At 31.0% G+C, this 25,995-nt stretch overlaps 1 protein-coding gene across 1 annotated transcript in view; it reads left to right on the top strand.

The window, feature by feature from the left end:
• Nucleotides 1-13,039, top strand: part of LOC129980711 (probable citrate synthase 2, mitochondrial) — a 37,583-nt gene extending 24,544 nt beyond the window's left edge. Inside the window, exon 10 of the mRNA XM_056091094.1 lies at nt 12,754-13,039. Coding sequence (XP_055947069.1) covers nt 12,754-12,963 — 210 coding nt within the window. The 3' untranslated portion in view covers nt 12,964-13,039. The remainder of the gene's footprint in view (nt 1-12,753) is intronic.
• The last annotated feature ends 12,956 nt before the right edge of the window (nt 13,040-25,995 follow it).

Here is a 25,995-nt window from a genome sequence, read left to right as displayed (position 1 = left end):
GTCTTACATGCCACTGACGTACAACAACTATAAAAATTAGTATTTAGCCTTTAACTGCATTTTTCGTGCCATCCTTGACAAGTTATTTGGTAATTAATTTCTGGCATGCGGTTAATAGTATCCGAGAATTGAATTTTTGTTTTAGACACGTTTTTCGCAGCCGACTGAAGCCAGAAATTGACACAAAACTGCACTTGTAGTTACAGAATCCCATACCAAAGTTGATATATTTAAGTCTTCGCGTTTTTCAGTGATCGCGTTTACGTGCTTTTGAAAATACTGAACGACAGGCAGTTAACCCGTTATTGAATTTGGCTCAAAACTTGAATGGTGTCTGCACTATAGTCGTTAAATCTGTGTACCGAATTTTATCTAGTTAGCTCTCTTCATTTTGCAATTATGGTGATAACTTTTAATAGAGCAGCCGAACAGAGGAATTTCCGCTGAACAGAATTTACTCAAAATTGGATGGAAATCTGAAAATATAAAGATACCTAATTTCACTCGTCTCGCTCAAAACGTTTTTAAGTTGTCTTCGTCACAGACAGACAGACGAATATTTTCGAAACGCGTTTTTTGAAGCCAGGAAGTCTAAAACGTGGAGATTCGTAAAAATCCAGATTTCGAATATTTTGACGATTACTATACTTTCTCTATAGTGCATATACAAGAAAGTAAAAGTTGCCTAAATCCCGAAAAATAATTACAAGAAAATTAAACTGCTACAGTTAAAAATACAATTTTTTTAAATGTTAAAATAATGTTAGTACCAATTTGGCAAAATTAACTTTTTGGAAGTTATTGTGAAAAAACTTTATAATCAAGTAAATTCTTAATTAATTAAAATTCTGATTTAAACTTCCCGTCTCTCAAAGTGTAATGATGCCAAATTTGATAGCTTTAGATAACACGGTCTGCTCTGTAGAATATACATGCACACTCGTGCGCGCACTCATTCAATATGCACATTTTATTATCAGTAACGATAAATAGATAGTTTAAATACTAATAATTTTTTAAAAATTACAATGAAATCAACGATCGCAAATTTAAAGTTATCATGTGAGAAACATTATTATTTTTAAGTCATTATTTGTCTTAATTGATTTAAGTCATTTACCAGTTTAAACCGGTTTGAAACAATCACGAGACTTCTCTATCGGTCTCCCTCCCCCCCTCTCTCTCTCTTTATATATATATCATGATAATTTTTTTAAACTTTCATTTTCAATTTTTGAACTTGACTGATTTTGAGATGAAATAACAGCTATGATGTCATAGTTCTACATCAACCTTTTAAAAACACATCTGCTGTCAAAGACGCATACGTAATAATAATGCAATACTGGTAAAAGCAGGTAAAAAAATATGTGCGATTAAAAGATGATGATGAAAATTGATATTTTTGCTTTATTCATTGCCTACGCGATTTCAAGCTTCAACCCCCCCCCCTCCCTAATCAAAACACCATCAAGTTCTCACATGATAATAATTGTTAAAAACGTTTTATAAAAAAATAGACTTTTCATAGAGCTCTGAAAACTAAATTTTAAAAAAATCTAGAGATTAACAAAATTACGTGGAAGACTAAGGGAAGAGTAAGACATTTGAAGCAAGAATAAAAATTTATTTTTAAAGAATATTATGAGTATGGAAATTTATTTGTGTTTACCAAAAATTAAATTATATTATCAATGTAATTTCAAGTTGCCTAGGAACTTTTTTATCTGAAAACGCGATTTCTTTAAGATATCCGACAGCGTTAAAAACATGAATTTGGATGAAAATGCGCCTTTTTAATTTTTTATTTATTTATATGCAATTTCAAAAAATATGTACATTTCTGTTTCCATTGATATCTTTATTTTGTCTCTATGTCAATTAGAAGCCAAGTTATAACACACTACTGACACATAACTGATGCTTATTTAAAAGCATTTAAAAAACTTCGAATGCATTTTCTGAAGAACGAGCTTTTTCGGAATGCTACTGTATATCCCCATATTTCAAAAAATAATCAAGATATCTTAAGGAAATTCATAATTAGTGCTCTTCATGTTATGCAGAATGTAATGAACAATGTATTTGATGTTGAATGCACTAGAAGTGAAATTATAATTGTTTAGTCTAAATATTGCTGGAAAAAAAATTCCAAAATTTCATAGAAAATTTCATTTATTATGCACAAAAATTTTATTTTCGAATATAATTCTTAGATAATAGTTAGTTACACTCTGAGATAAGTTACACATGCAATGTTACGAAGAAAAATGAAAAGCTGTAAAACTTTTTTTCTCTAGACCAATCCTAGTTTTTGTAAATAAAGATTAAAATTTACATTAAAATATGCTTTTTCTTCAAAAGCTACATACATATTTAAATAATTTCAGTTTTATGCATCACTTTATCATTATATTAATAAAAAGCATCATGTAAACATTAATGTTTCTTTAAATCCCTTCCGAACTTCCGAATCGGATACTTAAAGAATTTTTCTATGCCATGTTATGATGTCGGTGAGTTCTATTCGACAGGCGATACTCGTGGCATTGAATTTTATCTGCATCTCATCTTATAATATTTTTACTAGTTTCTTAAACCAATGTATTTAAAATAATTTTTTAGGCATAAAAAGGAAAGGAAAATCTTTACAAATAAAGGAAAACAAGTCTTACGCATTTAATAAAGCGGCTACACATTTTAAGTAATTCAGTAATAAAATTGCAAATTTAAAATTGTTGCGATTATAAACCTCATTTTCTAGAAAAAGGAATCGTTTCATCTTTTTATAAAAGCAGAATTTACAAACGGCTATTTCTTTTTATTACATTTATGAAAGATATTATTGAAAAATAAAATATGAATATGGAAATATATTTAACGAATTTGAAAACCAATCATTCATTATTATAATATAAGCATTATAATTATTCTCGGAATTAAAATATTAGATCCAAAACCGTTATCTGCTAACTTTTTTACTAGCAAAATCGTCAATAATTCCGTTTATTATCTATATCCGTTTTTTCGAACGAATCTTTCTTTAGAGCAATTAAAAGTATACACAACAAAAGTATACAATTAAAAGTATACAAAGTAAGATTAACAACAACAAAAATTTTAACGACAAATTTTGATTGAACAACTTACATATTTTTATTTACTTTCTTTTTCAAGCAAGTTATTGACATTTTATAAAAAACAACGAGTCCCGTATCGAGCCTGCGTCTTCTTGAGAATGGCAGCTGCCACCCTCTGCATTACGTTTACATGATCAACATAACTCAGCTTAAATGGTTTACACGAACATGCACGCGTGCACACACACACACGCACATACATAAATACACACACATACACACACACAAATACACATAAACACACGCACACACATAAACACACACACACATGTGCACGCATTTTTACTTTGCAAATATATCAACTAAAAATAAACAGAATGTTGATTGGTTAATGTCGCAAAGATGGATAGATTCCTGTTAAACAATTTGGTCCAAAATTTGATAGAAATTTATCGATTTTATCTTAAAACAAAAATCTAAATTTCATCCAAATAGTTTTTTTTGAGCTTTTTAGTTATCGCATTCACGAAATATAATTATATAAATAAACAGTCTGACCTTTTGATGATTTGGCTCAAAAGTGACCTCACATTCCTGTCTTATTACACTTTCGACGCATTTTTACTCTTACTTGAATTCACCAAATTTTTCATTAAATTGATTTATTTCATGTATATAAATAGAAAGACGGACAGAATGACATCGTGATGAATTTGATTGAAAACTGATGCAGGTATGGATTTCTAATGATGAAATAAGGAATAAAATAGATTTCATCCATCTAGTTTACTGCAGTTTTTTATGATCGGAATTACATGCACAAAAGCGACCAAACAGACAACCTTCATATTAATGAATTTTGTTCAAAATTTAAAAGGAATCTATCAATATTACAATTAAAAAGGGTGGTCCAAAATTTTATTGATATTGTGTGTTCCGTTATAGAATTATCAAATCAAAGAATAGACAGACAAACACACATTTTGAAATCCAATAAATGAAATTTTCAGACCACCTTTTAGACAACTTTCTTTTCTGTACCTTCAACTAGAAAAGTAAATTTTTGTAAGAATTCGTGAACAAAGTATTATTATTTAACGAATGCATTACAAATAATACAAAGGCTTATTATTCTGTCAGATAAAAGGACAATTGATTCTTTTGATGCATGGAAATTGAATTTGTACATTATAGTTATTATAGAATAATTTTTAATGACATGACCTTGGTTTTGATGCAAATGAAGTTAAGGCTTTTTCCGTTAAGCGTTGCGTAAAACCACTCATTAGCACAATAAATAAATGAAATGTCACCTTCATTTCAAATGCAGGATAAATAGGTTGACTTTTGTGCGATTCTTCTGTTGCAATAAAAAACATAATAAAATAATTTAATTTGTCATCTCTTTTAAGCCCTAAAATGTTCCAAGAAAGTTTGTGAATCAAATGCGTTAGTATCCAAAATTCATAAACCATTTTGCGACATTTCGTCCGCTTACCGATAGATTTCAAGCAAATTTAAGGCTTATGGCTTGATTAGATGTTGAATCCTTTAACAAATTAAAATAAGTCTGAATTATTGTTTAATTGCTTTTTAAAATTAAAACTAAAGATGAAAAACGTGGAAAAAGTTTGGTGATAAAAATAATTGAAAGTATGTAATTGTACATTTTAGAATTAATGAAGACAAAAGTAAAAAATTGATCAGAAACCTGAAATTTTTAAAAATGTAATGTATTACAATATTGCAGATTTCTGTTACATTTTATTCCATTTCTAGTCGCTCTTAGCAACTAGCTATATCGTTGAAAATATTGGTTGAATTTAATTTCAATTAAATCTCTTAGATATCATGTCCATAATTCCGTCAACAAATTAGTTTTAATTCAATAAATTTTCATGATATTCGTGTTTTTACCATTTAGAAACCTTACATATGTTTTATTCATTTTTGTGCATTCATTTTTGTTTTAATAAAAACCAATCCCGTGATGTCATAGTGCTATAAAAAAGTAATTGCATGGCTTATCTATTTTCTAAATTTCGCAGTGTTGAATTTTCTTTCTTTCTTTTTTTTTTTTTTTTTTTTTTTTTTGTTCATTTTGTAAACGTTACAGATATTAGAAAAAATTCGTCTACTTCAGCTTTCAGCAATGGAAGAAAAATCAAGTAATCAAATATTTGATGAAACAATGGAAATAGTTTAAATACTAGAGTTACAACGTAATTTATTGATGAAAATTAGGCAAAAGTAAAAAAAAAAATGTCAAATTTCAGAAACAATTTGCGCATTATTAAATTGGTATCATTGAAAAGACTATTTTTTAAATGTTAAGTTGTAGTAAAAATCTTTTTTTTAATAGTATTTTCGGAAATTACGGAGGAAAGACAAGCTTTAGCTTAATTTTTAACTAATTAAAATTCTAATTAAATTTTCATTTACCCCCTGAGATATACGTGCCAAATTTGGTGGCTTTAAGTTAAAAGTCTATCCTGTAAAGCGCCAATACACACACACACATGTACTTCCATCTTTATGGGTAGTAGAAATAAACAAATGCATTTATTATGGTCTACGTCTGGGAATTTATATGGATTTCAACATGCCATTCATCATCTTTTAAGGTGTATGTACACACTTAAAACTTCGAAAATCGTTCGAAATACCAAATATTTTTTTATTGCTTAATAATGTTCTCTGATCCTTTAGCTTTCAAGCGATATCAAGATGTTCTCAATATTCGAAATATTTCACGAGTTATAATTATTTTTCTTGAGGTGCTTTCATTGAAAACTCTAGTTACAATTTTTTTAAAAACTGATTTTATGAAGAATGATATTTTCCCACAATGTTGCTTTATTCAAACAATCATAACTGAACAAGAAATGAACCAAATACAATTATTTATATATCAAAATAATCTGCATGAAATAGCGAATGTATTGTGCCTCAATCAAAGTTATATTTATAGAAATAAATTTTTTATAGCTATTTAAAAGTTAAAATTACGGAAAAAAATTTCGCTTTTTCTATTCATCGTTGATGAAAAAATTGTTAAAAAAAACTATATATTTTTATAACTTGATTGAGGCAGACAACATGAAGACTCATATTAGGCATCATTTCCAACTAGAATTGTGTGTCTGTACAAATTAGAATTTAAGATATCACGTTTCAAAAAATAGGCTAATTAGCTCATTTAATATTATTTAATTAATTAATAATTAGTGTAATATGCTTTTTTTTCTCACTGAAATGAGTTTTAATATATATTAATGACCTACTGTAAAAAAACTGGATATTTAAAGTTAAAATTTTAAAAAAAAATTTCTAGTGTGTACGTACACCTTAAATGCAATCTTTTAAATCCAAACAATTTTAGAGGTCTGATATGTCCCATTCTGCCTATAATTAAAAATCAAATTTGAAATCGAAATGAAAAGAAAATTGCAAAATTAAATTCATTGCCCTTTTATTATATTAAATCTAATAATATGCCAACAGTAGGTTGTGTGGACTAAATTGCGAAATATTAATAGAATGAGTCAAAACGTTTCTTTTCAATTTGTTCTCTGAAAACATGGTAATAACAAATAGCAATAAATATTTTTATAATTTTTCATTGTTTCATTTAATTAAATTTTTTTTCAGTATTTCATTTCCTCTATATTTTTTCGATGATTTTTATATTTTGCATTGCTTTATTTCATCCTAAAATTCCTCCTTGCATCATTTCTTTTCTATATTTTTTTACTGCCCTATTTCTGCCTACATTTTCCAATGCATCATTTCTTCTTACATTTAGCGTCGGTTCATTTTCATCCGAGTTTGTAAATACTTTATTTTATTCTACACTAGTTGCCTTTTACGACCAGTTGGTACGTCGGTTATATTAGTTATATTTAGTTTTGAATTAATTTAGTTGAAACTTATATTTAGTTTCAATTAAATGTTTTAAATATTGTTACAAAATTTTTCTTCTATTACAAATACCGTCAATTAATCTTAATGACGCAGCGCATTTAATCTCTAAAAGTTCATTAGTTCAGCAGCTTTCTTGCTGTCTAATCCTCCAAGACCTCCACGTGTCGGCGACTCCGACTCTCTTACACACAACTTCTCTGACTATCCACACACTACTTCCGATACACACGACAACTCCTCCACTCACGTCTTCTGCCGATCCACACGACGACTTCTTCCGATACACACGACACGACTTCTTCTTCGCTTCAGAGTTCCCGTCTTTTATAGTTCCGGGAGGCGGGGCTAGAATCTTCTGACCAATCAGGGCGTACCTGGGTGTATCTCTGTTATTACTGGATGGATCATGAAACTTCTCGAACTTTCTGGTATTATCCATTTAGTCGCCAAACTCGCCAAATTCATCGCCAAGTCGCCAAATGCTCGCCAAGTTTATCGCCAAGCTCTGAGGTCATTGACGCGGCACCCGCTCAGCATGCACAGGACAGATCTTACAATGGTCTTTCTCACGATGACACTATTCGTACCGGGCTGCAAAATTACAGATTTGTAACAATATAATTAAATATCCAAGATTTCATTAAATTATCATATATTAAAGCAGTGCTATTTTAACTGGCTTACATATATTCTGTTTACTGCGAACCTTTCTAATGAAGACCGATCCCATGACAGTGTAATGCTATGAAAAATATAAATGTCTGGTTCATCTATCTCCTAACTTTTGCTGTACTGTAACTGTCACTTTTTTATTTGTCTTGCAAACTATACAGCTGTTTCTTCAGCTTTCAATAATGCAAGAAAAATGAAACGAATAAATATTTGAAAAAACGATGAAAATGGTTTGAATGTCAACTCCATTTTGTAATCTATTGTTGCAAAGTAGGCAAAAAAGGTAGTTTTGAAATATTGGTAAAATTCAGGAAAAAAATGATACTTTTTCAAATTAGTACTAATAGAAAGATTTTTTTTTTTAAGTTTTGATATTGCGTATAGTTCAGTTTTGTGCAATAATATTTTTGGAATTCATCGTGGAAAAGTAGCGAAATTCATTTGAGTTCTAATTAATTTTAAATTGAAATAAAAACTGGTCCGATATATATATTTTGATCCACCAAAGTATATATATATCGGAGAACATTATGCTCTTCAGAAAATCAGCAGCATCTTCTATCCTCCTTAGCATATCTGTTGCAAAGGCCATCCTCCTAGGTCTATCGTTCGGTTCCAAAACTTGAACAATTTGAACTTTGTATGCATGCAGTCTTAATTTTTTCTTAATAACCTTGTACACCGTCGAAATTGGCATAGCCAATTTTGTTGCCGCTGATCTCACAGATATTCTAGGATTGTGTAAAAATGTCTCTCTGACACGCTCAACATCAAAATCACTTGTGCAAGGACGTCTGGAACGTTTCTTATCTTCGATACTTCCAATTTCTAGAAAATTCTTTTTCCACCGCAAGGTGCTGTTTTTGGATGGAGGATCTTTTTGGTAAATTCTTCTGAAATTTCTCTGTGCTTGCACTATCGATTTCATTTCTATGAACCACCATAAAATCTGTGCTTTCTCTTGTGGTGTATGCATTCTCCTTAATATCCGCTCGAATAAAACATCACATACAAAAGTACTACATAGAACAAACACATCAAAAGTAAACATAACATTGCAATAGTTGCCAAAAACAAAAGAGAGAAAAATGCAATTAATAAGCAGACAATATTTAGAAAAGTACAGATATTTAGACTGGAAAATGAAATTATCTGAAATTAACCACACGCGCAGACGATATTTACAAAAGTAAAAATATTCAAACCTGAAAAGGAAAATATATGAGTTATTCCATCAATAAATGTCATAAGTGTGTTTATATCTTTATTATTTTATGAGTTATTAAACATCAAAATGGGTCCGGGACTTTATAAACACCCTGTATATTCACAGGGATAAAATTTTCATCAGCTTTTCCTCATTTCGTGTTGTGTCGTTCTGTGTTGCGCTTTTCGCATTTGCCTTGTGCAAAAAATCAAGTCTGCGGGGACGGAAATAAAACGAAGTTAAAAAATCTAAAGTCTCTTCACTGTCTTCGAAACTGTCTTTTTCTTCAAAAATTATGCTTACGTATATGTGCCAAAATTTGTAGCTGTAGGTCCAATAAGCACAGAAACACACACATTCATTTTTATTATTCGTTGAGCATTTACGATTTTCTTTTTTGCCCTACATATCTCATTGTTTACTCAATCAGGGATACAAAGATTTTTTATTATTATTAATAAATTTCTTGAAAATCGAAGAAACAAAATTGGATACTGGGTCTTAATTTATTGTTTTTGTTGAAGAAAAAAAAACTAGGAATTGACAACATATACATTAAAAGATGCATGCTCGAATACACCCTCTTCTTAATTTGGGAGAAAAAACAAGCTTTATAGCTAAATGTTGAAAGAAAAAGTATATTTTAGTGCTTTGAGCCAATGGCGTAACGATCGAGGTACAAACAGGCCAGTGACGGCCCATCCATAAGGGCGCCAGAAATAAAGCGTCCCCAGAAATTATTTTTCAGTGGTCTTTCCATTTTATCATCTAATTTGTTAGCTTTTCCATATTTCGAGTTCGGCTGCGGTGGCCTGCTGGTAAGACCTCGACTTCGGAACCGGAGGGTTTCAGGTTCGCGACTCTCCAGTTCCGAAGAACCATCGGCCGATTCCACCGAAGAACTATCGTCTAAGCTGGTCTGGTGCACGTTAAGCCGTCCGGACCAAACGTCCTCCCACTGGTGTGGTGTGGAGAGGGGGTGCTAGCTCAGGTGTCGTCCTCGTCATCTGACCGAAGTTCAAAATTACGAGGTGCGTCCCAAAATAGCCGTAGTGTTGCTTTAAAAGGGGACGTTAAGATAACTAACTAAACTAAACCATATTTAGAGTTAGATGCATTTTGCTTACTTTTTTCACTCTAAGAGATTGATGAGCAACGGAAAGTGACAAAAAGCAATAAAAATATGAAAATGTAGAAGAAATAAATCAACAGGCTGGAAAAACATAGGTCGGTGGCTTATTTGAAAGTAGCCCAAAACAAATCCGGTTGATAATTAGAAGGCGAAAGCAACCTTTCCGTTCAGAAACACCAGACTTGTAATCAGAGTTAGGCTAGAAGCGCGAACTTTCTTTTTTTCTTTACATGCATCCAAATTTCGCCTCCGTTCTCTCGGCTTTTTTTTTTCCTATCTCACATTGGCACCCCCAGGGGGCACCTCGGAATGAGGATGAGATGCTTCCGGCATGATGGTTGGATCTCGTCACCCTGGAGGGTACACTAATAGGTGGGGAATCTGACTCCTCCCATCGATGACGAGACGTACTTCCTTCGGGGAGGGTTATACCGTGGTCGGTGTTGGCCCTTAGGACTCAACCACAGTTCCCGCCAATGTTGCTGTTGCGGCTGTCCGGGCATTCAGTTTTTATGGTTTAAATCCGTGTGCCTTCGTGGCGGGTCGGAAAGTCAGATAGCTGACTTATCTCTCATTGGCCGTTTATGTGTTTGGATTTCGATTCTAGCCTCTGTGCTGAAATATATTTGGTTCATCGGATATTTATTTTCGTTCACTTTTTGAAGAAAAATATGTCAATAATTTCCTAAAATATCATTCAGATGAACAGATTAATAGGGAGGGAAGGAAACCAATTATTATGAATTGCTATGAGTAAAAACTGATGTTGGATGTGCATTATTGAGCTGAGTATGCGAAAGATGTGTATGTGTGCATAGGGGTGAGGGTGACATTTTTATTTATTGAACTAGCTGACCCGGCAAACGCTGTTATGCCATATAAATTATTTCTAGTGAATATTTTGGTTGTTAATTAAAAAATAAAGAATGTATTGTAAGTGTGTGGGAATGGGATCTATGATAGAAAGAGGAATGGAGCGCTGTAGACAATGATCGCCGATAAAAAAAAATACCAACCATTCATTTTCTCAATACAATGTATTTCATTAAAGTAACGAACATATACATTGTTTGATCTCTTAAAAGTTAAACGTAAAGTGAAAAAAGTAATATATTTTTTAGCCTGAAGTATAAAAATGAAATAAAGAAAATCAATATTCATTTCGAAGAGCAAACGAGTGTACGATAATCTTTTTTTAGTCCGTCTTTAGCCAACACAAATAAAGTCGATAGTTTACCCACTCGAGAACATGCCACGTGTGAAAAACATGGTGTGCCCAAATCTAAGCCTCAGACATCGTATGGCCTTGCGACTTATTGATTGTCATTGCGAATGCCAATCTAATAGGAAATTGAACGCGTTTGAATTCAATTGGCACGTCTGTGAGAATCATTGGAATGCCTGGCAGAAAAACATTTTCGGCTCGGAATTTACCATTCAAAATGGTGGCTTCGATAGCGTTTTTCATCAATTTTTAATGACCAATCGCGTGCCATTGCACAGCCGTAGTGGATCCAAATTCCGAAGTAAAATAACCGGAGATCCAACTGTCAGTCGTAGAAGGTGTGGTGACATGCCTGGCAAATCCAGTGAGTTCAAAAACTCTGTTGGATAATTTACAGCTTCGTTAGTATCGCGAATTTATGATATCTCCTGGCAACGACTATTGTATCTTGAACTTTAAATCGTCGACGGCCACATTTTTTGCTGCCAAAATGGCTCTTTCTGCCAGTCACGTATGATTTATGTATTGCGTGCGTACATCGGGAAATATGCGGTTAATGCATAATGCGGCATTTTGCGAATCAACGATAGTACAGAAATTAGCGGGCAATTTTTTGCATCCAGTATTTTCATAGACATCAACTTTTTCATCGCCGATATCTAACAATTGGTCCGAGAATGTGTCAGCAGATGGATCTTGTAGCATTTAGACGTGCATATTTATTTTTAGCTGAACGTTTTCAACATTATGCCATAGTGGCGATGATTTCAAGCAAGCGTTGATCTCAGCGTACGTTGAACGTGGATGGGAACACCCTATTTACCTAGCGTTATGAATGTACTTTATGACCTATTCTCATATCTACCAGTTTTATAAAAATCGGTCGAGCCATTTCGGAGGAGTACGAACACAAACACCGTGACAAGAGATTTTTATATATTAGATTATCACCTTTCAATTCATATAATTTTCTATCGACAAAACAACAAAAAAAAATATCATACATGTAATATATAGTTGAAATGCATCAAACATGATACTTGGTTTTGAAATAAAAAAAATATTTTAGACTACTTAGGATTAAAATATCTTTTTTAAAAATCGCAACCCCTTGATAGATAGATATCTTTTGCAGCAATACTCATTTCTGAATTGACAAGACCCCACCGAGGCTAATATGGAAATGCTCGGTACATTAGTATTAGGAAGTGCCATGGAGACAAAACTTCAATTAGCTGATGTGACTTCTTAAAATAAAAATAGAGAACAAGTGAAAAAATAATTTAATGACCTGAGCTTTATTTACAATTACTAAATCATTGATAACGAGTGATAAGGAAAAGTCATATTGATATCCAGTGTGCCAATTACCCAAGTTATACCTCTTCACTCTGACAAACTGAAGCGATTCCATAATGTACAAGTTTCAAAAACGAGCAACCGTTCTGACCATAGTTGCATGAACATCTTGTTTTTGCAACATTTTAACTATTGGTGTTTTGTATATTTTTAGTGCCTTGGACTGAAGGAAATGCAGTTTTACACAGTAGTGTTTGGCATGTCCCGGGTTCTTGGTGTGATGGCTTCTTTGGTTTGGGATCGTGCCATGGGTCTGCCTATGGAACAACCAACATCCATAACAACCGATGAACTCATGCAACTTGTTGGAGCTGTAGAAAAGACCAGCCACTTAAAAGAAGTTGAAGCAAGCTATTTGCAGTAATATAATAATAGCATCATAGATCAAGGATTCTCAAACTTTTTAATATTTCTTTTTTAAATAAGAATAAAAAAATATATGTGCCATTATAAAAGTATCCTTCAAATAAAAATGGATTCATATTAAATAGATTATTTGTAATCAAAAAGTAAAAATATTTATTTTATATTATTTAATTGCATTTGCATATAAAACTATTTCACTACAATAAAAAAGGAATATAATATGTGCTGTAATAAATAGAGGTAGAGTTTTGATTCCCTCTGGTGGAGAAAAGGGAAAAATCTGTTCCTCTAACCAGATGTATTCGAGACGCCGACATGTACACTCTCTCTCTCCTGTCTTTGTGTTGTGATGTGCTTGTATGGTAGTTTAGAAATGTCCGTGTCCTTGTATATGTGAAAATAAAACTATGAAAATTTTAACTCCTGCTACGTCATTAATGGAATTGTCATGCACTTACTGAACAGATAGTAATGTGTCATCTGAAATATAAAAATTCATTATTGATATTAATGAATGCGACGAATGAGATTGTATCTTTGTAATCAATTTTAATGTCTTTATTTGCCTTGATTTTCGTTAAGTGGATGTCAGAGGGAAATTCTAATATTATCTAATAATTATTTTTAATGAATAGCATGAATGAAAATCACTTTCACAAAGCTGTGATGTCTTGAATTCTTGAAATCGGAAAAACCTATCGACTTGACAGAAATAAACTTTCATTTACACCTTCTTTTCAACCAAAAACTGCATAACTTATCTTTTGTAGTTCATTTATGAGAGTTCTTTCACATGGAATACTTAAAAATAGATCCCATTCTGGACCAGAAGCATAATATCTTAGTATATGGATAGTGTGAGTTACTTAACAGAGGGAGAAGAAGGCGAAGACTTATTATGTTTATATATATAAACATAATTTTATCATTGTGAGGTTGAAATGAAGAAAATTTTGAAATTTTAACCGATTTATTTCATCTCGGGTGGCAGAATTTGTGTAAGAAACAAGCGATCATAAAAAGACGTCTGTTCACATTGCAAAACAAGAGCAAAAGTGACGGTATTTTACCCTTTAGTGGTTTTACTATGTGAATCCGTTACGGATTTTATTGACACGGCTTAGGAAAGGGAATCTTAAATAGCAGCTAGAATCTTAGATAAATTTCAAAAATATATATCTTTGAAACACTTGCATAGGCGCCAGCAATACTTCTTCCTTCGCTGGTGGTGTGGGGAAAAAATAAATTTTAGAGCAAGTATTGGTAATAATTAGATAAAAAAGGGAAGTTTGTATAAGGAATAAAGAAATTTTTTAGAACTAAGTAGCATGGACTAATTTAATATTAAAAAAAAAAGGAAATAAACTAAAAACTAAATCAAATTAAAGACGTATTGTTACACACACACACATATAAACAAAATGTTAAAAAGATACCACTTTGTTTTTCTTTTGAAAATTCATTTGAACCTTTTTTCGTAAAAAATGACTGTACCAATAATAATGTGATATACCATTGTGCAATGCGATGCATGTACAGTGGTTCATCACATGCATACATGTACATGTGATGCGTGCATGTCACATGACGTATGCATGCATTTGTGATGAATGTACTAAGTACAGTGTACATGTAATACATTAGTTGAGGACTCTGCTGTGGATTGAGAAAACGTAATTTTGTCATTAATTTTAGTTAGACTTCAGCATCTACAAATATCTACAGAAATTAAATTTACATTTTCTATTAATTGCTGTTATGAATTTTATAGCAGAAATGAATAGAATATGTGTCAGCAAGAGATTCTTTTTTTAGACATCTTTCAATCAGTGATTAGTTTTTATATGTTTCTCTTAGTTATAGTAATTAAATGTACAGCCTGAGTAAAAACTTTAAGGCCAGTAAAAAATTTTGAGAAAATGTAAAATGAAATAAAAGGGATTCAAATAATATTAATTATCAAAGTTCATTGATAAGAAATAAATGCCATAAACATAATTTGTAAATACATAATTATGAGAAACATGTGGTTATTTACAAAGTTAGTATTTCTGCCTGAGTAAAAACTTTAAGGCCACCAGTCATTTTTTAAAAATAAATATAATATAATCGTGTAATTACCATTGCAACTACTAGCTTGTGACAACGCTGCAATTTTCATATTTGTCATACGTTTCTTCGAAGTATTGGTTATCTTTGTGAAGATGGGGAAGGGTAAGAAGTTAACTGATCGTGAAAGAGGACAGATCGAAGCTTTGTCTTCAACAGGAATGAGTAGTCGTGCTATTGCGATAAAGATAGGAAGATCAAAGACTGTAGTCAACAATTTTTTTAAAATTGAAAGACAATTATGGTAAAAAGAATACTGGGGGAAGACCTAAAGCTTTGTCCTCACGTGATGAAAGAAGAGTTTGCCAACTTGCATCTACTGGAAAGTACTCAACCAGGAAACTGATTCCGACGACAGGTTTAAAAGTTTGTCAAAAAACGATTTATATCAGAATTAGAAGGTCTGGAAGGTTCACTTATACAGCAAAATTGACTAAGCCTCAGTTACTGCAGAGACACAAAATAGAGCGTTTGAACTTTGACCAGAAAGTCATGCCCTGGGACAACCAATGGTTAGAAATTATTTTTTCTAACGAAAAAAAATGTAATTTGGATGGACCAGATGGCTGGAATTTCTATTGGCATGATATAAGAAATGAAAAAGAAATATTCTCCAAGCGCCAATTAGGTGGAGGGTCTGTCATGACTTGGGCTGTTTTGCTTACAATGGTGTGGGCTCAATTGCATTCGTTAGAGGTAGAATGAATTCACAAGGATACCAAAATGTCCTAACAAATCATCTTTTGCCAAATGCTGAATGTCTTGCTGGAGAAAATTGGAAATATCAGCAAGACAATGAATCGATCCATTCGAGTAACAGCACAAAAAATTGGTTCCAAGTCAACAATGTTGAAACTGTAAAATGGCCAGCTAGATGACCTGACCTCAACCCAATCGAGAACCTTTGGGGTGACTTAGCAAGAAAAGTTTATGCAAATTGGAGACATTTTACATCAACAACAGAGCTGAAATCTACTATCGAAGTTGAATGGTATAAAACCGACCCCACCCTTTGTCAAAAACTCGTTTCATCCATGAAAACAGGAATATTTGAAGTAATTCGAAGAAATGGCTCTTACACAACCTTCTAAGAATTTGTAATTTTTTTCTTATATGTTATTTTCTCTGTTGGCCTTAAAGTTTTTACTCAGGCTCAAATATTCATCTGTGTGTTCTGTAATATTTTCTAATAGTAAAATATTTGCAAATTAATTTTTCTACTTTTTTTACTTTTATTTAAGCTCAATAATTATCAATCAAATGGTATTTTAATTCCTCAGTTTATATGTTTCCATTTTCTCAAAAATTTTTACTGGCCTTAAAGTTTTTACTCAGGCTGTATTGTTTCTTTCAAACAGCAAAGCAGCTTATTATTTTTATAACATATTTGTTTAAATATAAATATGTAATCACTTTTAATTTACTTAATACTTTTACTCAACGATTTATTTTAAATGTTTAAAGATATAATCGAATCGCGCAATTCAATTTTTTTATTCACTTCATTAAAAATAGTTGATTAGAATAAAATTTTTCGCATTTACGTATTCTCGATGACAATAAGTGTTTTTAATTTCTCAAAGCAAAATTATCCGTTAATCAATCAAATTAAATAAATTTATTGACTGTACGAATGATGACACTTTGTTATGAATTTGAGAAAAAAATTATGCTAAAATTCTGCATTATTTATGATACTGAACTGTACATTTAAAATTAAATGTTAGAAAATAATTAAATTCATTGCCGATAAATAGGTTTGCTGAATTGAAGAAATAAATTTTTCATACAATTTATGAGGAAATAAAGTCGAATCAGTTGTAGTTTTGTTTGTATTGCAGAATATATTTAATGATTTGAATCATAATTCAGAAAATTACTTAATAAAAAATTCTTTAATAAAAAATTAACGTATTAAAATAATAAAGAAAAATTTCAACTAAGACAGCGTGAAACATTTTTTATAAATCAAAATTTCAGGAAAACCCAGTTCTGTTTGAAAAGAACAAATTAAAAACAAATCTATTTTTGCTTTTTTCTGAATTTATCCGTAACTTATTTTACAATAATTTGAAAAAAATTCAAAAGCATAATAAAAAACTTTTTTTAAACATAGATCTATTCAATGCTAAAAAATAAGAAGTTCGTCAATTGTGAAAAAATAACTAGAATAAAATTTTTGTTGTACAGATTTTAGTTTCATTGTAGCAATGATATCAATGCAAACATCTTTAGAAGTTACTTAACATTAGACAAAACGATTTTTTGACAGCTAATCTGACATTACGAAAATATAGTTCTTAAATTTCTTTTGAGCTATGATATATTTTGAATTGGCTTTAAAGACATCTAAATTTTTTTTCTTTCTTTTTAATTTATTAAAATTCCAATTTATGTTTCAAAAACAAAGTTGCTTCGAGTTTACATATTCTAAATTATATCTGTTCCAAATTAAGTAGCTTTAAACCCATCTAACCTGCAGAGCATTCATATTACATAGAAATTTCTTCATGTTTTCTGAACATATTATGTGAAAAGGCCCGAATTTTTTTTTTAAATTTTAATTAATTTTTGATTTAAAAAAGTAGCGGTTATTTTTCTCTCAATTGAAAAAAGCTAAAAGTGAGAAAAATGATTTCGGTTAAAATTTCGTACTTCTTGAAAAAATCAGAAAATATATATAGCTACCAAAAGTTCATTTTTCAGTGAATGTATAGTTAAATCTTTTATGTAAAACTCTTTTAGTGCAAAATATGTTAAAATGCAAAATCCTCATATAATAATTTCAACTTCGCCTAAAGTTTTATGAATCTCATTGCTCCTGAAGTTTCGGCATCAAACGATTTTTTAAAATTACCGAGTTGAGTAAGTTATTTAAAAATTCTAAAAGAACAATATAAATTTTAGTCATACATTTAGATTGGCAGCTCAGAAGCTAATTTTTTAATAATTTAAAATCTCTTGCATATTTTTTATTCAATAAAAATGCCACAATTATCGATAAAGTGATATATTGCAATGTTTACTTAGTTTTTTATCAATTAAAATTTTATTCATTTTATTAATTATTATGAAACCTATTAAAACCTTCCTTATTCTCATTATTTTTTCGTAGCAAGCAAACTTTGATGAAAATCGTTTGTGTAATTCAGATATCTAGCGTGGAAACAATTTAAGAATATCAATTTTATTTTTATAGAAAATAGTATTATTTATTGATAATAGATGGCACTACAAGCTTTCTTACAAACTTTCTCATCTGAACATAAAATTGTGCTGCTAGCAATTTTTCTTTCTCTTCCAAATAAAAAAAGAAAGTGAAATTTAATTAAATCTCGTAGTTGCGGCAGAAAATAACGAAAATTCCATTCTTTTTATTTTCTTCCAAAACAGCTAAGCTTCATAAGGTTATTTTTCACTCTTTAAATTTTAATTGTTCGATTAGATGTCGATATGATAATTTATAATTACCTCATAAAATATGAAACGCGAAAATAAAAACGAAATTCATGATTTTGAAAATAACTATTATACTTTTAACTGCAAATTAATTCTGTTCATTTCTGATAAACCCAATGTGAAAATAAAGAAATTATTTTCCATTTTTATGATTATAATTCAAAAGAAATAAACCACAAAAATTAAAAGTATTTTAAAATATATTTTTTTTTTTCATCATGTTAAAAGATATCTGGTATCTGATGAAAGTTCTAAACTTTCGAAAATTGCTAAATGAAGCACTATAATAAAATTGAAGACGATGAATATGAAAATAATTCTTTTGCTTACAACTGTCGTCTTAAATTACTATCGTTCGTTAATGATGTTTCTAATTTGAAAACATCGTTTGTTGTTATTAATTTATGTATTTCGTAGTTCAAACGATATTTATTGTATGAATAAACAACATCTTAAGTTATCGTTTTCAGCACGTTAAAAAACATCTGGAGATTGTTTCAAGTTCTTTTCTATCTGTAACTGTCAAACGGAACACGATTCAGTTGCGGATTTTGGTGTTTTATGACTCTAGGAAGTTCCTTCTTTTAGTAAGAAAGTTCCGTCTTTTATAAAATCCTTCTTTTTAGTAAGATGATCAATTTTGTTTCACATTTCAGCATATTTTTAATACGTAACGGAATTATTTTTAATTAATATACATATTTTATTTTGTTGTGAATAATTTATTGCTTTTATCTATCTATTATGATTCCATATTGTCTGGTACTAAGTTTGGACATAATATTTTTGAAGTTCATGTTCTGTTTTATAAATGTTATAGTAATTAAATGAATGTAATGAAACATACCACGACGGTGATCAATTATACTTGTTTAAGAGGTAGCATTATACTAATATTGTATCAATAAAATATTTTTTGATTTATCTATTTATGATAAAAGATTTTTTGATTTTTTTTACAAACTATTTGACAACAAAGAAAATAAACTTTTTTAAAACCCAACTGGAAAAAGTTATTTGAGAAACAATCTAAAATTATATTCAAGATCTGAATAAGATTTCCGTCTCAAGCAGATTGGGTCGCCTTGCTCAACAATAAATGCCAGATTTTTTTTTCCATGTGTTCTTGACACTCGACAAAAGGTTAGCTAATCTAATTAAAATGAATTACGGTAAAATGCTTATGATTGGATAATCTAGTTAAACTAGGTTCGGTTAATTATAGTTTTTTTGACCTGCCATTCTTTTTTGAGCCGAATTCGGAATTTGAGTACTTGTGTAAATATCACAAAAAACTCTTCATTAAAATGGAACATTTTATTACGGAAGATATATTGTTCTGATTTGAAATCACATATTAAGTAACACATGTACAAGGGAGATAAGTCTTTCGAAAAAAGATTCTTTTATTTTTCTGAAGTTCTTTAGTACCATGTCTTCAAAATTATTTGAGGTATAACTTACATTTAAAACAAAAATTTATTCCAATATTCACATTTAGAAACGAAATTTAAACCGGAATTGAAAATAATTTATTTTTTATTCTTAGAAAGCAGGAGAAATTCCATTAATTCTTTTTTTTTCTTTATAACTTAAGAAATTCTTTCATTCTAAAGGTAATTTCAATTTCACTTTTTTCTGTTTTTTTTCTAAGTATTTTTCAGATATATATTAATTGAAAAGTGATTCTCAATTTCACAGTAAGTTCAGTTTAACTTCCGTTGCTTCCTTCCCTTTTTCTTTTTTTTTCGCGGTCTTTCACTTTCATTGTAAATCAGATTTAATTTTCTCTTCTTTCAGACTTCTCAGTTCTTTTTTTCTAAGACTTCTTCAGATATTATTTCAACACTCATTCTCAGTTTCACAGTAAGTTAAATTTTCATTTCTTTTAAGTTTATGCAGAGAGTTTAAATTTCATTCAAAGTTAAGTTTATCTTTCTTTTCTTCGTTCTTTCTCTTTGTCAGATTCTTTTCAGTTAAATAATAAATTCAACTTAACCTTCATATTTTTTCTTTCTAAGTCTTTTTCAAACATTCTTTAAGTTTTATGGAGAATTTATTTAACAGCGTGAAAACGATTTTTTGAGCTTTCGAAAGAGATAGAGATTTATTTTTTATTTATTACTCCATTTCAACCTACAGAAGGAATTTCTTTTTATTGCAGAAAGAATTGAAACAACTAAATCTATTTATATCAAATAAAGATTGAACAAGTGTGTTTATTTGTTCTAAACTAATTTATCTCATATGTAATGAAATAATATTTTAAATTTGGTATCAAGTATTTAGTAAACTAAAATTACTAAAAATATTTTTTAATAACTCACAGTCATTGAACTAAGAATTTGATTTATTACTTTCTCGTGTATAAAGTACACAAAGAAGGAATTTTGTAATGTTCAAAAAATTCGCACTCGAAATTTCGAGAAATCTGAACTTTTTAGGCATCTTTGAGTTCGAAAAAAATTTTTTTTGGAATTACGTTTGTTTGTGAATTCTATTATTCAGAAATGCTTTGAGCTAGATGAATGAAATTTGATGTATGGATTTTCCTAGATCTCTGCAAATTTTGATAAAAAGTCATTCAGAGGAAAAAGAGTATCTAAAATGCTTATTCAGTTTTTCTTGACTTTACTTCGAAGCATAAAGTTCTTATGTGCGAGACACTAAAAATGAATTTCTGAGCACTCATGACATTCATAGCTGCACAGTTTTATGAAGGGATGTGTGTGGTGGGGTGGGGGTAGCCCCCACCTAAGACAGCATGCTCGAAAATTTTGGGGACACAACTTCCCCTGGTTTTTAATTCACAATTGAAAACACAGGGAGTCTTTTAAGAATGAACTATATGTTATTTAAATTATATTTAATTAGAATATATGAATTTAATAATTTTTTTTCTTTTTGCTATGGGTTTTTTTTTCTTTGCTGATTTGAAGGGGGTGTTACGAAGTGCTTGAACTCAAGGTTCTTAACCTCCGGGCATAACAGATAATTCGAGTAATAGCATGACAATGAGATTACTTAATAAATGATTGTGCTTAGATAACTATAATTATAACTGACCACTCCATTAAGGCATCCACTCCAGCCACGCCATTAAGGCACATAGATTCATCTGATTCACTGGACCGCCGCGACAGCAGCACTGGTGGGAACTAATGTTGAGTCCTAAGTGCCATCACCGGCCATGCTACAACCTTTCCCGTGGGAGAGATATCCTGTCATCGGTAGGAGGTAGCCACAAAGTGGCTACTCCGACACGCCTGACGGCACACGGAAAAACTTGAGTGACTGGATAGCATCAACACTGCCGGGAACTGTGATTGAGTCCTAAGAGCCATCACCGGCTACGGTACAACATTTCCCTAAGGAAGTATGTTCCGCATCGATGGGAGGAGCCAGACTCCCACCATTTCTGTACGTATCCGGGTGGCAAGAAGCAACCACCATATCTGAAGCTTCTCATTTTTGAGGTGCCCACCCCTGCTGGAGTTATGCTTAGATATAAAAGTATTACTTATTAAAGTAACCGATTACTAATATTTCTGGAAAAAAAAGAAAGGAGACAGATTTAACATGAATGCTTTTTAGGCAAATTCGGTCCAGAGTCAAGTCGGTGCGGTAAAGCTATGATGATGATTTAGGCATGAAGATGATGGCGAGATTTTGGTAGTGTATTGTAGTATTTATCAATTTCTTTTATTGCAATGTTATCACCTTTGTCATTTTTTTCCAAAGAATCTTGTTCAGAATTTCTTGTGAAATTCATGTGAAAGTTACAGTGCTACGATGTTTCTGGATGCCCTTATTGCTGACAAATAACGGCGTATTGCTGATTTGCTTAAACCGTCACAATCTTTCTATTGTGGTAATTAATATGAATCTTGGCAGCAGTCGCCTAAATAGGTGATGCATATGATATAAGGTGTCGGAACATGGTCTTGTAATGGTTTCCCAGATGAATTGTTATCAATAGTTTGTCATTTTTTTAAAGAATATTTTTGTGAGTTTCTTGTGAAATTCTGGCAAGGTTGGAAGATTAGGATCTTTTTTGGATGTCTTCTTTCCTAACAAACCATGTCATGTTACTGATTTACCTAGTCTTCATATTTTGCAATCTTTCTAATGTAGTAGTCTGTGTCTTGGCAGCAATTGCTCAAATAGATAATGCTTATAATATAAAGGGTCGGAGCATAGCCTTGTAATTAAATATGTTTTTAAATTCGTTATGGTCAGCTTTCTATTTATATATAAATTGCACATACGAAAGCTTAAGGCTTTCACATTCTTAGGTTCCTCAGAAAAATTGTCCAAGAGATCATATACTAAAGGCACTGCGTGAATGGTCTTATGTAGAGCCTTATGAAGTCGAAATCCGGCACTGATTAGAATGAATAAAAATTCGTGCACGAAGTACAATAAATGCAAAACTGTTGATAAAAAGTCTGTTTAAACATGAGTAAATATTTACTTTGCTTTCCGTTTCTTCTGTACTGATTTCAATGCCTTTTATGGATTCCATATAAGTTCAAAATTCTTATAATAATAATAATAGCATATCATAGCTGATAGAATCAAATATTTATTCTGCTGTTGGGAAGCTTGTGCAGCTTTTGGTTTATACTGGTGATCTTTATTTGGATGTTTTTTATACTAACAAATATTTGCTTTCGAAAATGATTTTTGATTCTATTTCTCATGAATGTTAGAAGTAACTTACAGGGATGGTCTTTCTGCAGCTTTTTCTCATGCAACTGATATTCCTTTCTATCTCACATAACAATTAGGGACGTATGTCGTGGGAATTTTAGGAACACATGTTATGGTTTTGATCACCAAGTCCTCAGATTTTCATTTTCAGAATTCCATTAATGAGAATTTTATGGGTCTTAATATAATAAAGAAAACCTAATATGCTTTTTAAGTGCCTATTTTTGACTGATTAAAATAAAAATTTGACATAGAGCTACAATTGTAGTAACAAGATAGCATTCCAATTTTAATTTATATAGGTCATTACATTTTTGAATTATCGCGTTTACGTACATGTGAAATGGAGCGAGTTCAAAATTTGATATGTGTCCATACTTTACCGGGCATCCAGTTGTAAGCCCGCTTCAATATGTGTACCAAATTATATCTGTCTAGCTCTTTGTGTTTTGTACTTATCTTAATCAATTTTATTCAGACATCCAGCCAATCAGACTTCATATAAATGAATTTCGTTCAAAAAGTGATAAAAAATACAAATTAAATATAAGGACTACTTGACAAATTTTATTCATTTATTTTAATATATCTTTGAATTATCGTACTCATAGACAAACAGAAGGACAGACATAATTCTAGACATGCATTCTTGGGGCTCAGGGAATTCTAAAATGTAGAGATTTTTGTTAAATCTTGAGTTTGAATTTTTATACAATTGAGCCGTTTATTTTGAAAATGGGACAAGTCCATTTTTTGTTATTGAGAGATATTTAAAGGTTTGCGTTTCAATAAATTTAAAAATATTGGTAAGTATTAATAGATATATTTTTTGTATTTTGTGGTACCGGATAATGTAGGTTTATAATAAAATAGTGTTTACAGTGCTGACTAAAAAAATAAGAGTTCCATTATAATTAAATGAACTTACCTCGCTTTCAAAAGTGGGTAATAATATTTCAGGTAATAATAATATTTATTAATTGGAAATAATAATACTTATTAATTGGGAAATAATATTTCAGTTGCAACAGGCATTTTTTAAGAATAAAAAGAAAATACTATTCAATTTTTTTAAAAAAATATTTATTTATTTGATAAAAAGGAAAACAAAACCAAGAATATTCTAGTAGAAAATATAACATAACAACAAACAATTCAGTTTTATTAAGAATTTCAATAAAATTATATATTTCAGTTTATACGTAGGTATAATCAATTTGAATTTTATTCAAGATTTAACATTTTAAAAAAAATTCATGATGAACGGGAGATATATATGGTAATAAATCCATCATATCCTTGTATTTTTCAGATGTAATAAATATCCTTTTTTTTCTTACATAAAAGATAATTTTATATTTCTGAAATTACTTGGAATTATTTACCTTCCTCGTTGTGTTGACAAATCGATAATTTTAAATTCAAAATCTCGTTCTATCGAAGTTTTGTTGAACATTTTGTATGGTGCATTCCTTGTAAATCTGATCCAGCATATATTTAATCAATTCACGGTTTCTCCATCGGTATTTTTCTTTCTTTTTAAAACCACTTTTTCCAGAGGTTCGGTTGAAAATAAATTTCCATGTTTAATTTATGTACTAAAAGTTTATTATGTTTTCGACAATTTTGTATTACTTTATAGTAATCTTGGGGAATCTACAGGGTGTTCATTAATTATTGTCGGGGTTTCCATACCTCATAACTTTCGAATAAAAAATATTACGCAAAAACCGATTACGTATTCGTAAATTACAACTCAAAGAATTTTACGTGGCAACAATGCGATCTTAGTTCATTTGCAGTCAGGGTAATTATGACGTCATAAATAAAAATGGCGACCGTGCAAGAAAAAGCAACATGTGTATTGTGGTTTTTCGAAACAAAATCAGTCATAACTACTCAGCGTCGCTTCACTACCACGTACAAGAAAGATCCTCCTTCAGATAATTCTATCAAACGCTGATTAACACAATTTCAAGAAACTGGTAGCGTTCTACACCTAAAGGGAGCGGGAAGACCGAGCACTTCGCAGGAAAATGTTGATCGCATCTAAGAAACGTTTACTCGCAGTCCACGAAAATCAACGAGACAAGCAGTGCAGTTACATATGCCGCATACGACGATATGGAACGTTCTCCATAACCGCCTTCATCTGAATGCCTGCAAAGTGTAAATTATGCAAACTTTACACACGAATGATAAACCGCGTCGTTTTGAGTTCGCTGAAGATATTTTGACTCGAATTGAGGATGATGAAAATTACTTTCGGAAATGGTCCCTCAATGACGAATCTACTTTTCATGTGTCAGAAAAAGTGAATAAACATAACTGTAGAATATGGGGCTCGGAGAACCCGCATGATTATCGAGAATTGGAAAGAGATAGCCCAAAGGTGAATGTTTCGTGCGCTTTATCACATACTGAAGTTATTGGACCTTTCTTCTTTGTTGAAACAACAATAAACTCCATGACATACCTTGACATGTTGGAGATGTATGCGGTTCCTCAGATGCAGCAACATCAGCCAGATGTGATATTTTAACAGGATGGTACACCCCCACATTGGGGCATGATTGTACGTGACTTTTCAGACGAGAACTTTCCCGATAGATGGTGTGGAATAGGTGGCCCAATCTCATGGCCTCCGAGATCACCAGATATAACACCGCTGGACTTCTTTCTATGGGGGTTTGTCAAGAACATTGTGTACAAGACCCCTGTGCCCTCCCTTGATGAACTAAAGCGCAGA

This window comes from Argiope bruennichi, chromosome 8, assembly GCF_947563725.1.
Source record: "Argiope bruennichi chromosome 8, qqArgBrue1.1, whole genome shotgun sequence".
In the NCBI taxonomy this organism is placed as follows: Eukaryota; Metazoa; Arthropoda; class Arachnida; order Araneae; family Araneidae; genus Argiope; species Argiope bruennichi.
This window is presented reverse-complemented; position numbering and strand designations above follow the sequence as displayed.